Source organism: Erinaceus europaeus, chromosome 10 (assembly GCF_950295315.1).
Source record: "Erinaceus europaeus chromosome 10, mEriEur2.1, whole genome shotgun sequence".
NCBI lineage: Eukaryota > Metazoa > Chordata > Mammalia > Eulipotyphla > Erinaceidae > Erinaceus > Erinaceus europaeus.
Window position 1 is genome coordinate 103,914,676 of NC_080171.1, and position 16,348 is coordinate 103,931,023.

General features: G+C 45.9%; 1 protein-coding gene across 9 annotated transcripts in view; it reads left to right on the top strand.

Moving 5' to 3' along the window:
- Window positions 1-16,348, top strand: part of PRRC2B (proline rich coiled-coil 2B) — a 94,247-nt gene that overhangs the window by 18,645 nt on the left and 59,254 nt on the right. For 8 of the 9 annotated variants that reach the window (XM_060200429.1, XM_060200430.1, XM_060200421.1 and 5 more), the window contains exons 2-3: window positions 14,437-14,606; window positions 15,363-15,540. In XM_060200429.1, the coding sequence (XP_060056412.1) occupies window positions 14,492-14,606; window positions 15,363-15,540 (293 nt within the window). In that variant the 5' untranslated portion in view covers window positions 14,437-14,491. The remainder of the gene's footprint in view (window positions 1-14,436; window positions 14,607-15,362; window positions 15,541-16,348) is intronic. The other variant, XM_060200422.1, reaches the window with a different exon arrangement.

The window sequence follows — 16,348 nt, forward strand, 5'->3', positions numbered from 1 at the left end:
GGTGGGGAGCTGGGGTTCGAACAGGGATCCTTACACGGGTCCTTGCACTTTGCACCATGTGCACTTAACCCACTGCGCTACCGCCCGACTCCCTCCCTTCACTTTTAATTGAATTAAAAAATTATATTTTTAAAGAGAGTGGATTGAGGCCAGAATTACCACTCTGTCATATGTGGTGTCTGGGATCAAATCCAAGACCTCATTGGCTGCAAGGCATGTGCTGTACCTCTGAGCCACCTCCCCTACTTCTTTGAATTCCCCTTTGATTCAAAAGTTTTTTAAACAGAATTTTAGATCTTCTAACCCATAGGGTTAATTTTTCTACTTTCATTATGTCTTGCTTTTTGTACTGTGATCAAAGGTATTTTTATTTTTCAGAGTTTGGGACTTTCCTTCAAGTCTTGTACAGTCATCTCTTGAATGTGTCTGCTCATCTCCACCAGTCAGATAATCTGTCATCACTGGAGTGGGTGTGAGCTGCCAGTATGTAGGGTTTCTGATTTCTCTAGTGTTTTCTGCTTTAAATGACTTTTTTCTCTCACATAAAAAATCTTTAAAACTAAAAGAAAAGCTTTTCAACTTAAAATTACTCTGCAATTATATTATTTTCAAGTTTCATTTGTTTATTTATTTATTTGAAAGATAGGAGGTGAGAGAAAGAACCAGACATCACTCTGGTACATGTGGTGCTGGGGATTGAACTCAGAACCATATGCTTGAGAGTCCAAGGCTTTATCCTCTGTGCCACCTCCTGGACAATTGCAATTATATTCTCATTATGAATTTTCTCCTTTGTGTTTGGCTTCTGTTTACATCTGTGAGTTTCATTCATACCATTTTGAGTTTAGTCATCTGAATAGTATTCTGCTATATAAGATAAAAATTCTAGTAATGATAGGCTATTAGATAATTTTCTAATTAGAATATTCTCTGACTTATGGGGGTTGGTGCAGGGGATTGAACCTGTGACTTCAGAGCCCTCAGGTATGAAAGTCTTTTGCACAACCATTTTGCAATCTCCCCCCACTGTAGCTTACTTACTATACTAAGGGTGTCCTTTTTTCATGTATTTATACAAGTAGGCATCTTCCCTGTGTGATAGCTGCTCTCCCAGATGGGCTATTTTGATGTCCTACTCCCTCCCCCAATTAGAACACATTTGTTTATATATTTTGATTTACAGACAGGCAGAGAGACACCTCCGCACTGCTTCACCATCTGCAGAGCTGTCCCATTGCCACCACAGTCCTTCCATCTTATGTTGGGGCTCAAACGCAGGACATTGAAAGACAGGAGCTCCACTGAGGAGCTGTGTCTTGTCCCTGAGTGTAATAATCTCATAACACATCTGTTTTGCTCTTTCTTCCAGTCCCATCCCCCCCCCTTCCGGTCTAACTTTTTGTTGGCCCTCTGAGTTGTTCGAGTCTTGTGCACACATGTGCTGATGGGGAACCAGGCAGTGCCAGTGGAGCTCTTCGGGCAGAGCAGGCTGTTGCAGAGGAGTGCCAAGTTTAAATTTTCAAGTGAACTCTCTTGGGTGTGGAGAGAGGGACATACTGTGTGTGCGCAGCCCTTCTGTGTGGAGCAGTGGAGGGCTGGGGGCTCTGTGGCTTGCTGCTGAGATTTTCCTATAGTTTCTCTTTTACTTTTTTTTTTTTTTTTTAACCCCAGGGTTATTGTTGGGGCTCAGTGCCTGCACTATGGATCCGCTGCTCTTGGCAGCCATCTTTTTCTATTTTTCTATTATTATTATTATTTAAAGATTTTTTATTAATATTTCTTTATTCCCTTTTGTTGCCCTTGTTGTTTTATTGCTGTAGTTATTACTGATGTAGTCGTTGTTGGATAGAACAGAGAGAAATGGAAAGAGGAGGGGAAGGCAGAGAGGGGGAGAGAAAGACAGACACCTGCAGACCTGCTTCACCGCCTGTGAAGCGACTCCCCTGCAGGTGGGGAGCCGGGAGCTCAAACCAGGATCCTTATGCTGGTCCTTGCGCTTTGCAACATGTGCACTTAACCCGATGCGCCACCACCCGACTCCCTATTTTTTATAGTTGGATAGGACAGAAAGATTGAGAGGAGGGGAAGACAGATGGGGAGAGAAAGACACCTGTACCTCTGCTTCACTGATTTTGAAGTGACACCCCCCCTTCCCCCGCCGGTGGAGAACTAGGGGCTCAAACTGGGATCTTTGCCATGGGGTGGGTTCTTATGCTTTTGTACTACGTGCACATCCACCCAGCCCCCGGCTTAAAAAAAAATTTATTTTACTATTTATTCCCTTTTGTTGCCCATGTTGTCTTATTGTTGTAGTTACTGATGTCATCGTTGTTGGATAGGACAGAGAGACATGGAGAGAGGTGGGGAAGACGGGGCGGGGGGGGAGAAAGATAGACACCTGCAGACCTGCTTCACCACTTGTGAAGGGACTCCCCTGTAGGTGGGGAGCTGGAGGCTCGAACTGGGATCCTTACGCTGGTCCTTGGGCTTTGCATCACGTGCGCTTAACACGCTGCGCTACCACTCAACAGGGCCCTCATCCTTGGCTTTCTTCACCCCCATTTCCTTTCGACCTGTTGTTCCAAAGTCTAGACTTGAATTATTCAGAGTGACGACAGGGGAGATGGTATGAAGACTAGCCTGTATAGCCTTTAAACCAGTCCTCCCACTTCTAATCACCGCCTCCCCTATCCTGCTAGGTACCTTAGAGCTTTCTGATGTTTGAATGGGGAATTCCCCTCTCACTGGGAGCCTTCAGTCTGCTAAATCGATTTCTTCTTGTGTCTGTTCTTTGTTAAAATCATCTATCTTTGGGTTCTTTTTGCCTTTTATTTTCTTCTTAGGAATTTTAGAAGGGTGAGCTAAATGCCAGGAGAGAGTAAATGAACCAGACATCATTCTGGTACACATGTTGCCGGGGATTGAACTCATGCTTGAAAGTCCAGTGTCTTATCCATTGGGCCACTACCTCTTGACCACTTTTTTTTTTTTTTTAACCAGAGCACTGCTCAGCTCTGGCTTATGGTGGTACAGGGGATTGAACCTGGGACTTTGGAGCATCAGGCACAAGTGTCTCTTTGCATAACCATTATGCTATCTACCCTTGCCCCCTCCTGCTGTGTTTATTCAGAGCTCACTTGCATTCTAAATGTTTCAGGTGGTCCAGGCCCAGAAGAAAGGGCAGTCATGTTGTACGGCCATTTGCCACTGCCTCCTCTCACATGTGGAGTGGGGGTGTCACGTCCTTCCCTCTTGGATGTGTATGTGTGTGTGTGGGAACTAAAGGTACACAAGGAGCCTTGGAGCACAGGAGGGCAGGAGAACCCTTCTGCCCTTGTGACATTATCTCTGGAACTTGCAACAACCTTCTCAAATGAGTTTTCTATGGCTGTTGTTTAGTAGAATAAATGGCAGAGGGGACATCTAGCCTCCCTGTTTCCTTGCACCCTGGCAGTCTGTGTTGAGGGTGCAGCTGCCAGGCAGCGGGAACCTTGCCCCACAGCTCACCAGTGATCTTAGGCGAGGTTTGCATGTAGCCTTCAGTGGTGGCTCTTTGGTATGGGGCAGAACTAATCTCTCTGCCCACCTGTTTTTCAGCACTTCTGAGGATACTAGCTTTGTGAGATGGAAAGGATGCTCTCTCCTGGGCTAAAGAAAGCCTGACAAGAGGCAGGCCCTTTCTCTCTACCCTGGTGCCCAGATTCCAGCTTGTTAGAGGTGATGTCACCCCTAAGGGAAAGGCTTTGGGTGTAAACAAAGTAGCTGCTGGGCTGGCCAGGGACAGCTGTGGAGGCTGGGATGTGGGGCTCCGGCTCGGCCTCGGCCTCTATCTACGGCCCCTCTAAGTCATCCTTCAAATCATTTCCTTTTCTTTTTTTCTTTCCTTTCCTTTCTTTTTTGCCTCCAGGGTTATCACTGGGGCTCAGAGCTTGCACTACCAATCCACTGCTCCTGGAGACTATTTTTTTCCCTTTTGTTGCCCTTGGTGTGTATTGTTGTTATTATTACTGTTGTTATTGCTGTCGTCTTCAAATCATTTTCACGATGTTTAAACAAACAGTAAATCTATTTCGAATTTATGTGTAGTGTTTTGTGACCTTTATTGCTGAGTGCTTTTGAAATAGGAAACACACAGTAGAACATTGTAAGGGGACAGATGATGAGCATTGTAGTATGATCCGCCCAGAATTTAAGTGACTTGTGCTGGTGAAGACAGATTGTGATGAAACTGGCTAATATATATATATATATATATATATATATATACATATATAATTTTTTTTTATTCATGAGAAAGACAGGAGGAAAGAGAAAAAGAACCAGACATCACTCTGGTACATGTGCTGCCGGGGATTGAACTCTTCTCAGGCATGAGAGTCCAGTGCTTCATCTATTGCACCACCTCCGAGACCACGCTAATATATATATTTAACTTTATGGTTTTTCTATAGCAAATGGATAGATATTCTTTGTTAGGAAAAAATGTTATGGATAAATTCACGAGCAGGGCAATTCTTTCCTTCCTTCCTGGAAAGTGGGGTGTTAACTAATACCAGGGTGTAATTGCTGTGAATATTGTGCGTATTGTCCTGAAGTGGGAAACCACAGAACTGGGGCAGTTTAGTGCTGTTTAAAATGGAAACACTGGAGTGTTTAATCTCAAGAGGGTTTTCTGAGAATTAAAGTACATTTATGTCTTGTGAGAATTAATTAAAGGGGTCTACCAGTGGAGCTTAGACATCTGTGAGTTTATCTTTCTTGTTTTGAAGACCTGCTCTTGACATAGCAAATGGGGGCAGGTCCCAGAAGCCCAGGAGGTGGAAGTAAGCACAGGTGCTAGATGTGTGGCACCCAGGCCAGGAGAGTCCACAGGGGTGAGAAATTGGAGGCTTTACTCAGTGCTGAGGAGTCTGAAGGGGTAATTAGTGTTGTAAGTTGAGCGCAGGGCTGAAGCACTGAGAGGTTATGAGAAGTAGCTGCAGTGGACTGAGAACCTTCCAAGGGCACTGAGCACTAAGTCACCTGTGTTGTTTGTTTTCACATCTATTCCTGTTGGCAGACCTAGGAGTCGGGTAGCAGTATGTTCATCTGTCTAATCCAGGAGGAAATAGACCTGAAGTCACAGCCAGTGTGTGACTTGAGAAGCGATACACACCAGGGTGGAGAGCACCTCACCTCTGCTCTGTAGTGTAAAGCTGAGGTGAGATGGCAAGCCCAGTGTTGTAGAGAATTGAGCCTGGCCCTGGGTAGGCCCATGGAATGAAACTGTATGGCAGTTTGGGGTGTGTGTTAGCCTAGAGGATTTGAACTTGACTTGGGAGAGGGAGAGGGAGAGGGAGAGAGAGAGAGAGAGAGAGAGCGCGCACGCGTGTGTGTGCAAGTGTTAGAAGAATTGGGGGCAGGGAAACTGTTTCTTAATTTTAATTTTTGTTGTTGCCTCTGTGTTGTCTCCTGGGGCTGTGGGACTCCTCTGGTGGTATGACGTCTCCTGTGACAAACACTGGCTTACTGGAAACCTCATTTTCACCTCTTTGTTCCTTCAAGTCCCCCCCCCTTTTTTTTTTTGCCTCCAGGGTTATTGCTGGGGCTCAGTGCCTGCACTATGAATCCACTGCTCCTGGAGGCCATTTTCCCCCTCTTTTTTTGTTGTCCTTGTTGTTGTAGCCTTGTTGTGGTTATTGTTGTTGTTGTCTTGTTGTGGTTATCATTGTTGTTGATGTCGTTCATTGTTGACCAGGACGGAGAGAACAGGAGAGAAAGATAGACACCTGCATACCTGCTTCACTGCCTGTGAAGTGACTCCCCTGCAGGTGGGGAGCCGGGGGATTGAACTGGGATCCTTATCCTGGTCTTGAGCTTTGAGCCACTTGTGCTTTGCGCCATGTGCGCTACTGCCCAACACCCACCTCCTTTTTTATTTTTATTTTTTACTTATTATTGGACAGAGACAGAAATTGAGAGGGGAGAAGGATATAGAGAAGGAGAGAGACAGAGAGACACCTGCACCCCTGCTTCACCACTTGTGAAGCTTTCCCACTGCAGGTGGGGTTCAGGGGCTTGGACCTCGGTCCTTGCTCACTGTAATGTGTGTGCTTAACCAAGTTGTCACCGCCTGGCCCCTAAGCCCCCTAGCGGCTTATTCTTGGAAAAGTGTGTATTTTCTGCAGACACTCCTCACACCTTTCCTGCAGAAGCTTGAAACCACATCCTTCTTTCTCTGCACCTGACTGCACCTTGCAAAGCAGCCTCAGAAGAGCAGTCTGAGGAGCCCAGGCTGCAGCTCTCTAGATGGGCTCACTCCTGACTGCTAGAGAATGGAGGAATGTGGGCACTCCTAATTTGGGGGAGTGCTGGGGGCTGGAGGTGAGGAGAGCATGCTGTAGCTGAGTGAACAGTAGAAGCGCCCACATGACCCAGCTGTGGTTTCCTCACTACCCCCCCCCCCCAAATGTGAAACACTTTCTGTTACATTCACTTTACAAATAATGTGATTCCTACCCACCCATCCCCCAGCAAACAGAGTTATCACTGGGGCTTCACATCTGCATAATCCACTGTTCCTGGGGTCTTTTAAAAAATTTATTTATTTATTTATTTATTTTCCCTATTGTTGTAGTTACTGTTGTTATTGATGTTGTCGTTGTTGTATAGGACAGAGAGAAATGTAGAGAGGAGAGAAAGACACCTGCAGACCTGCTTCACCGTGACTTCCCTACAGGTGGGGAGCCGGGGACTCGAACTGGGACCCTTACACCGGTCCTTGAGCTTTGTGCCACATGCGCTTAACCCGCTGCACTATCGCCTGACCCCCCCCCCCCCTTTTTAAACAGGGCGAGAGAGGGAAATAGAGATACACCATAGCACCGCTTCATGGCTCGCTGAGAGCTTCCTTGGTGCAGGCTTTTTTGTTTGTTTTTTGATGGTGCAGGTGTTCTTTCTTACGTGATGGCCAGAGGCTCAAACCCTGTATGTGCTCCACCTACTGAACTGAACTTTCTACTTTTCCTCTTAGACAAGGGGCCTACAAACTGCAACCCTATAAACCCGTCCTTCCTCCTGCCTTTGTAAACAAAGTCTGTCGCTAGAGGAAGACAGAGCTGCTCCTTTGTGTATGTGCTTTCTGAGAGCTTCCAACAGAAACTGGGCAGCAAAGGCAAAGCACTTTCTCTGGCTCATTGTAGATGCTGCTGCTTGCTCTTGGGGACAGAGTGAAGTCTTACTGCCTTGTGCCCTCCCACCCACTCTGCTCATGTATCTGGTATACATAATGAGAATTTGAAGTAGGTGGTGTGATGCCTCCCTTAGGTTAAAGATTTCATGCAGACATTGGCATGGTTGGGAGGGTTGGACTTAACTTGTTAATCTGTGTCTGGATTTTCTGGTTATGTTTTTACTTTTTGACTGAGACTTGGCTAGCATGGTGTGACCCTGGAAATGACCCTATCATTTCCTGGCTCCAGTTTCCTTGCCTTTCCTGGCTGTTTCTTGAAGTGTTTCTTCAGCCTGCCATCAGTTTCTGTCCCTGTGGGGTCATGCATTTTGTGGGGTTTCTGTGCCCCCTCCCCTTTCCTTATTCCCAAGGCTTATTGCTGAGTCTAAGTGCCTTTATGACTGCATCATTTCTGTCCACCCCCCTTTTAAATGTTTATTTATTTATTCCTCTTGTTTTATTGTTGTAGTTATTGTTGTTATTGATGTCATTGTTGGATAGGACGGAGAGAAATGGAGAGAGGAGGGGAAGACGGAGAGAAAGATAAGACACCTGCAGACCTGCTTCACCACCTGTGAAGTGACTCCCCTGCTGGTGGGGAGCCTGGGGACTTACGCAGTTCTTTGTGCTTTGCGCCACATGCACTTGACCCACTGCGCTACTGCCTGACTCCATCCTTCCCCCCCTTTTTTTTATTGATAAGGGATTGAGGGGCAGAAATAGGGAGAGAAGGGAAAGGAGACAGAGTGACCCTGCTCCACTGCTCATGGAACTCCCCCGCTCCCGACACTCTCCTCACAGACAGGGACCGGTTTTTGAACCTGGGTCCTTGCCTATGATAATGGCTACACTACTGGGTGGAATGTTTCTGTGTAGAAGGACTAGGAAAGGGGGCCATATTGGGCGTACCAGGGTGGGTGCTTCTGCTGAACTCATGGTTTTAGAGGGCTCCGTGTCTTCCCAAAGTGATTGAGGAGGCAGGGCTCAGGCAGGAGCATACAGTAGATTCTTCATCTGTGTTGGAGACTAAGGGAAGGAGCCCTGTAGTGTTTCCAGCTGCACCAAAGGTTGAGTGAGTGCTGTTAAGAATGCAGAAAATTATTTTTACTGATTGTCAGTGGAATCTGGGGCCTGTGAAGAGCCTTGATTTGCCATCATGTACGGCTGACCAGAAGGCCGCATGGGGTCTGGATTCCTGTTAGAACCACTTGTCTCTTTCCGAGTCTACACTCACCCCTCCACTGGTGAAGTGGTGGTGGTGTGTGGCTTGGGGTGGAGGGTCCCCTGTGCTCCTGTCCTGACCTTTGATTTCTTCACCTGTATTCTGATTGTGTCCTGTAGTATCTTCCAGAAAGGGCTGTTGAGGAACTGGGGCAGGTGAGTGCTTAGCAAGAGCCTGGCTCTCTGGAGTGCTGCCTGCCTCCGTGATTAGTTCTCACCGTGGAGCTCCAGTGAGTTTTCTGGCGAGTTACAGGCTGTCCTGATGCTGGCTGGCACCCAGAGCACCCAGTGAAATTAATCCTATTACCCGGAAATGGCTTTTGATAAGGAGTGCAGGGGAATTTTTCTTCTCTGGTAGAAGATAGCAGGCAGTCTCTGTAACCTGTCTGACAGGTGGGACCTCTGTCTGGAGAGGTGGGGTTTGGATATTAAGTTACCTCGGTTGGTGAATCTTTCTGGTTGTTTTGTTCCAGCCAAGCCTGGGCCCCTCAGAGCATTTCTTGAGATAAATTGCCAAAGTACACAAACCTGGATCCTACTTCCAATGTCCTTTTATCTTAGTTTCCCGAAGTTTGTCTTCACGAGGACTTTAGGATTAATTACACTCCATCTAGTGGTAGTATTTCTCTCAGGCCAGCCATTTAAAAAGATGCCCTAGGCCTGGCAGGACCACTAGAAAAGGACCACTGTGAGGGGGAGGGGGACAGCAGAGCAGGGAACACTCCCAGACAGGATGATCTTGAAGTACCAGCTTTAATTTTATTTGGGGGTTGGGAGAGAGAGGAACCAAAAGATGAATTTTGCTTCCTACAGAAGTGGGTGAAATGAGGGAGAGAGCTGTGGCTAAGAGTCTGTGCCCACCTGCTAGGACCTGGTGTGCCTCAGCAGACTTCTTGTCCCACAGATCTGAGTGTGAGTCAGGCTTGAATGAACATGTCTCTTACCCACCGAGACTCTTGCTGCCTTGCCTTTGCCAGCTTCGTGATTCACACCCACATGCTTGCCTGCATGTGTTTTTGCCTTTGAACTAGGCTAGCTGTAGCTGAGCTTGGTGGTGGTGGCGGTGGCGGGTGTGTATGTGTTGTCCCTTCCCTATTCATTCACTTATTTTGGTGCTAGGGGTTGAACCAAGGCCCTGTATTATACCTCTGAGCTAGATTCCTTGTGTGTGTGTGTGTGTGTGTGTGTGTGCGCGCGTGTGTGTGTGTGTTGACGGCTAAAAACTCAGATGTTTGGAAACAGGTTAAACTCTGACTATCATGGCCTGATGTTTGTGAAAGCCAGCTGGCAAGACGAGTAGCCAGATGGGTGTGGGGCTGGGCCAGGCTCCAGATAGTGGCACTGCTTCGCTGGAGATACCTGTGTTCGGGGGAAACCTGAATGATTATATTTGTCTTGGATTTGTGTCCAGTAAACTCTGGCTTGTCCTGTTGGATGCTGTGAGGCAGGTGTCTGTAAACTTGATTTTGTAAAGGGCTGTGTAGTAAATAGCTTATCTTTCGTGGCTCATCTATCACCTCTCGTAGATTTCACTTCCAGCTGATTATAATTTATTAATCTTTGCTCTGAGGGAAAATTGGAAACAACTTCCATCTGTGCTGTCTTACTGTGGAGTCTTAAAATGAATAATTGTCAGGGCCCCTCCCCCCACAGTTGCTGTTCCCACAGCAACGGTGACTCAGGTGCATTCCCACTAGCATCCCAGGTTTATATAGGAATACAGAGCCCAATCCCTGAAGTGTGGCAAGAGACCGCCTCTTTTTTTCCTCTCTCTCTCTCTCTCTCTCTCTCTCTCTCTCTCTCTTTCTTTTCTTTCTTTCTTTCTTTCTTTCTTTCTTTCTTTCTTTCTTTCTTTCTTTCTTTAACTAGGATTATTGTTGGGGTCTGATTCCTGCATGATTACTCCACCACTCCTGTTGTCCATTTTCTTTTACTTTTTTTCTTCCCCTCAAGGGTTATTTCTGGGGCTCCGTTCCTGCACCATGAATCCATTCCTCCTGGAGGGTGCTTTTTCCCTTTTGTTGCCCTTGTTGTTTTATCATTGTTGTGGTTATAATTATTGTTGCTGTTGTTGGATAGGACAGAGAGGGAGAGAAAGATAGACACCTGCAGACCTGCTTCACCGCCTGTGAAGTGACCCCACCCCCACCCTCACAGGTAGGGAGTCAGGGGCTCAAACCAGGATCTGGAGTATGCTAGTGCTTGCGTGCTGTGCTACTGCCCGACCCCCTTTAGTTTCTTTATTGGGGGATTATTGGTTTACAGTTGACAGTGAAATACAATAGTTTGTACATGCATAACATTCCCACATAACAATATAATCCCCACTAGGTCCTCCTACCTGGTGGCCATTTTTCTCCTTTTACTTTAATAGAGGATAACTGGGAGGGGGTGGGGGGACACACCTGCAGCAGTTTTTGAATCCTCCCTACAGGTGGGGACTGAATGGTTTGAACCCTGGTCTTCATACATGGTGTTGTCTGCACTGTACTGGGTGTGCCACCACCTGGCCCTAGCAGATGGCCTCTGGAGTTTAGTTTTCACACCTGCAAAATGAGGGGCCTGGGTCTATTTAGATAATGATAAAGCTACAGTAGAAGCAGCCCCATATAGTGCAAGATGTGTCTCTGGGAAGGAGACAGCCACTGGCTTTATACAGAAATGTTTGTAGATTCCATGGTCAGGTGACAGAGTTGTGATTTAAATTTTTTGTAACTGTTGCAAAAGTGCCATGTTCTAGAACCTGCTTCTTATAGTTAGCTCTGATGACAGGTGGGTCCTGTTGATTTCTGTAAATTGAAAATGGGTGGAAGTTGTGTCCAGCTTGTCCTCTTTGATATCCAGGCTTAGTGCTGGGCTCATGATAGTGCCTAATAAAAATGTGTTGAATAAGTGAGTTGTATCAGTTTTCTGTTGTCTCCATGACAAAGGAACACTAATCTAGTGGCTTAATACAACAGAAATGCATTCTTTTACACTAACAGAGGTCAGCAGTCTCACTGGGCTACAGTCAACTTATCAGTAGGGCCATGATTCTCTGGAGTATCTAGGGAGAATTTGGTTTCTTTTCCAGCTTCCAGAAGCACCACACTCCTTATGGTCACATCCATCTATCATCAAAGAGGATCATTTGAAACCTCCCCTCCCCTCTTTCCAATCTTTGCTCCCATTGTCACCCTCTCTGTCTTTGCTCTTCTTGCCTCCCTATAATCAGGTAACACACCCTCTTCCTACTTCAAGGTTCTCGATTCATCAGTCACACCGGAGTGTTGTGCAAGTGTCCCTGTCATAGGCCACTCGTTTTACCTTTTCCTCTTTGTGGTGAGCCCTTTGTAGTGAGTGCCCAGGCTTGAACCTAGGGCTTTGTAATTAGTGATTTAATATTTATTTACAAAATTATAAGATAATGGGTGTAATTTCACACTGTTTTCACCACCAGACTTCTGTGTCCATTCCCTCCATGGAAACTGCAGTAGCTCTCCCAAGTTCACAGATATGGGTTGATTGCTATTTCTATATCTATCTGCTCATTTTTTCTGTGGTCCTGCTTTCTCTTCCTTTCTAAGTCACACCTACACCTATTTTTACTTCATTTTTTCCTCTTCTTTCTCTGGGTCTTGATGGAATTGGAGTCCAGATCCCCCTAGTCATCTTCACTTAACATTTCTCCCCTCTGGCAATATGGACCAAACTTCTTTTTGAGGATACAGAAGGTGGAATTTCTGGCTTCTGTAATTGCTCCTCTGCTGGACATGGACGTTGGTAGGTCGATCCATGTCCCCAACCCATTTCTATGGAGGGAATGCGGACACAGAACTCTGGTGGTGGGAAAGCTTTAGAGTTAAACCCCTGTATTATAGTTTTGTAAGTCAATATTAAATCACTAATATTAAAAATTTAAAAAGATACTTTCAATACCATAAAAGTTAGGACTGTCACTTAAGCAATTGCCCTCACAATTAGGAGGAATGGCCTTAACCCTGTCTCCCCTTTCGTTGGAAAATCAGCCTGTACATTACCTCCTCTTATTTTTAATAATGTTGGAAGAGAGACGTTTCTAGCACTATAAATTCTGTTTCTCAGTTCAGTGCCTGACACTTGACTGTTGGTGGGGCCTCACTTAAGTATTTGAATGCACGAATGAGTGAATGAACTGATGGGAAAAAAATTTTTTTTAATTTTTAAAAAATATATATATTTAAAATTTTTATCTTTATTTATTTCCCCTTTTGTTGCCCTTGTTGTTTTTTATTGTTGTTGTTATCGATGTCATCGTTGTTAGATAGGAAAGAGAGAAATGGAGAGAGGAGGGAAAGACAGAGGGGGAGAGAAAGGTACCTGCAGACCTGCTTCACAGCCTGTGAAGTGACTCCCCTGCAGGTGGGGAGCTGGGGGCTTGAACCAGTATCCATAGGCTGGTCCTTGCTTTGTCCCACCTGCACTTAACTCGCTGCGCTACCGCCTGACTCAATTTTTTTTTTAAATTATTTTTTCTTTTTCTTTCTTTTTTTTATATTTATTTTATTTATTTATTCCCTTTTGTTGCCCTTGTTGTTTTATTGTTGTAGTTATTATTGTTGTTGTCGTTGTTGGATAGGACAGAGAGAAATGGAGAGAGGAGGGGAAGACAGAGAGGAGGAGAGAAAGATAGACACCTGCAGACCTGCTTCACCGCCTGTGAAGCGACTCCCCTGCAGGTGGGGAGCCGGGGTTCGAACTGGGATCCTTATGCCGGTCCTTGTGTTTTGCGCCACCTGCGCTTAACCCGCTGCGCTACAGCCCGACTCCCTCAGTTTTTTATATTACAGAATTACATGTCTACAGGGGTTTGAATCCATACCATTCCCATCACCAGAGTTCTGAATCTTCACTCTCCCCACTTCAATCCACCACACTTCCCCTAAAGTTTTAGACATGGACCAACCATCTTCTCTACAACTGTCTGTCCACATTTATACGTAGTTGCCCCTTCTTTTTCTGATTTACTCCTCTCTTTCCCTCCAAGCCACTCATGACATCATAGCTACCTCCATATGTCCCTCTCCTTTTCCTTCTCTCTCTCTGGGTGCTGATGGAGCTGGAGTTAAGAGCTCGATTATTTTCATCCTTTCACTTCTCAGACCCCATGGGGAGGTTGTTTATGGGGAGCAAAAGGTAGGAGTTCTGGCTTCTGTAGCTACTTCTCCGCTGAGCATGGGCATTGACACGTTGATCCATACCGCCAGCCAGTGATTTGGTGGGTTCCTGAAGTCCTAGTCTTGTCTTGTTGCAGTCTGAGGCGGCCTCCTTTGGTATTCCTAGTTGGCCTGGGAGAGGAGAAAAGTTCTGATCAAGCCATGTAGACCCACGGAAAGTAAAGAGTAGCTTCTTTAAGAAGGAAAGATCGCTTCTTTGTAGATTTTTTTGGGTGTGTGTGTGTGTGTGAGTGTGAGTGTGATAACTTCTCTTAAGTAAACCTTGACCCCTGAGTTGCGCTCCCTGGTGAGGGCCTGCTTTCATTTTTCTTTTTGTACCTGATCTTGTTGCCTAAGAAGATGTTTTCTCTCTGGACTCTAGCTTTTTATTTACCTGATTGTTCCTGCAAGATTTTTGGTCTTTGCTTGCTTCCCTTTGAAACAAACAGCCTCCTAGAAGTGGGTTGTGTGAGCCTCCCCTGTTCTTCCTGCTATATTCTTGAAGTTACATGGGTATCACATGTTGTTGCAAGTGATGGATCTTTATTTTTCTATTTTGAAGAGCCTTCCTTGACTCAGAGAGGGCCCTGCAGGCTTATATTTTATTGTAGCTGGTGAGCAGGGAGGGTGCTTCATGCTGGCAGAGGGTGTCTACAGAATGTATTCACTATGCGGGCCAGAGGTATTTTCCTAGGGACAGACTATAAAGCTTCCTTCAGAACTTCAGAGATATCCAGAATCCCTAAAGTAGTCACTCCATTTGGATAAGAAGCTGTGATGGAATGAAAAAAAAAAAAAAACACCTTTTTTTCCCCCTTTCTTATTTCAAAGGCAGATCAGGAGCGGTGCCGAGAAAAATTTCCTTACTAGATGACATTTCATCGCAATGTCAGATCGTTTGGGGCAAATAAACAAGGGCAAGGATGGGAAAAGCAAGTATTCGACTCTCAGCCTGTTTGATAAGTATAAAGGAAAATCAGTAGACGCGATCAGATCTTCAGGTAAGAACTGAGGTGGGAGGCTGGCCCCTGGTGCTTTCCTTCCTGTGGATGCTCCACACCAGGAGCCGTGGAAATCCTGAGGCTCTGTCTGGTCAGACAGATGTGATCTGTGTAGAGCAGTCTTCTGGGCATGTAGTGATCTCCTGGGAAGCAATCACACTGTTCTGACTTGAGGTCTGATTTCAGAGCCTGGAATATCCTGACTGCTGGAGGAGGACTGTTTCCCATTGATCTTTTCAAAATCATGTATATTTATAGCTTGGTGGATGAAAGGGGACTGAATTTGCATTGGAATCATCTTTCTGGAAGTTTTCCTGGTTCCAATATTCTGGCACTTAATGGGAAAAGTTCTTGTTGATAGTACCCACACCCATCAGGTTTTTATGAATGTTGGTGCCCTGCTCAGGCTGGCTCAGGTCCAGGCAGCGGCTGTCCCTTCAAGAAATGAGGCCAGAGCAGTCTCAGCCTGTGGGAAAGCGGCTTCTGGGCCTCACCCATCTCATAAACTCTTATAGCCCTCTCTTGCCCACTGTAATTAGAACCTCTGTAGAGATTTTTAGTAATTTCTGTGTCTCTGAAGTCCTCATTGATGTACTTGTAAAGTGACAACATTGTGGACCAACCACTTTTTGGTAGTTCTCACAGCTGGACCACCCCGTCTTTTGTGTGGTTCCCTTTGTCCTGATCACTGAGCATTTGAAAGAGCAACTGAATGAACCCCAACTCTTGGCATTTTTCCTTTCCTCTCTTCTGCAGTTATTCCTAGACATGGCTTACAGAGTCTTGGGAAAGTTGCCACAGCCCGGCGTATGCCGCCACCTGCAAACCTGCCAAGCTTGAAGTCTGAAAACAAAGGAAACGACCCCAACATTGTTATAGTACCCAAGGACGGAACAGGATGGGCAAACAAGCAGGATCAGCAAGACCCAAAGAGGTGAGAGCCACAGGGCAACCGAAAGCTTTCTTTCAAAAGTGGTGACCTTGGAGAAATGTAGAGATACTGAAGGAAGCTTTCTCACCTGACTCCTGGTCCTTACCTTCCTTTTTTTCTGACCATGGGAACCGATGCAACAGTGTTTTTGTGAGCTGCCTTAACTCCCATGACCAGGGTCCCTTGTGCCCTATTAGGTAAGGCTGCCTTTATCCCCGGAGTGTTCTTCCAGTGACTGAGCCCAGGTCCTGAAGAATCACTGTGGGCAGAGCGGGTACTTGAGCATTTCTCCCTAGCACCAGTCCCTTGTGCTGGACTCCAGGTGGAGAGGGCAGCCACATAGGGGACTGCTCTAGAGAGAGACTGTTATGAAGGAAAACTACTTATAATGTTTTCTATTGGGGCCAGCATAGCAGCTTCCCTGACTCTCTCCCATTCTAGCACAGCACTTAACCTAAGGAAGTGAGGGTCTGGCACCTATACTGTTATTTGAGAAACTGGGCAGCTATTGTGATTGCTGTGTGGTAAGATGGGGGCACATGGTATCTGGGTTTTCAGAATTGGCAATCTCAGATACTTGAGCTTTCATCCTCTCTTTCCACTTGAGTCTTTAACTGATGGTAGGCCCAGGAAAAGAGGATTTGGGCTTTGTGCTGGGAATAGAATGAGAAAAGACAGGATCTTGCTAAGACTGATGGGCAGAAATCTGCTAGTGTTTGCCTGCTAGGGGCTGAAAACAAAAGCAGTTCTGTGTTAAGCACTTTCTAGCCCTTACATCTCTCATGGTCTGACTGCTTGCTGATGCTTCAGA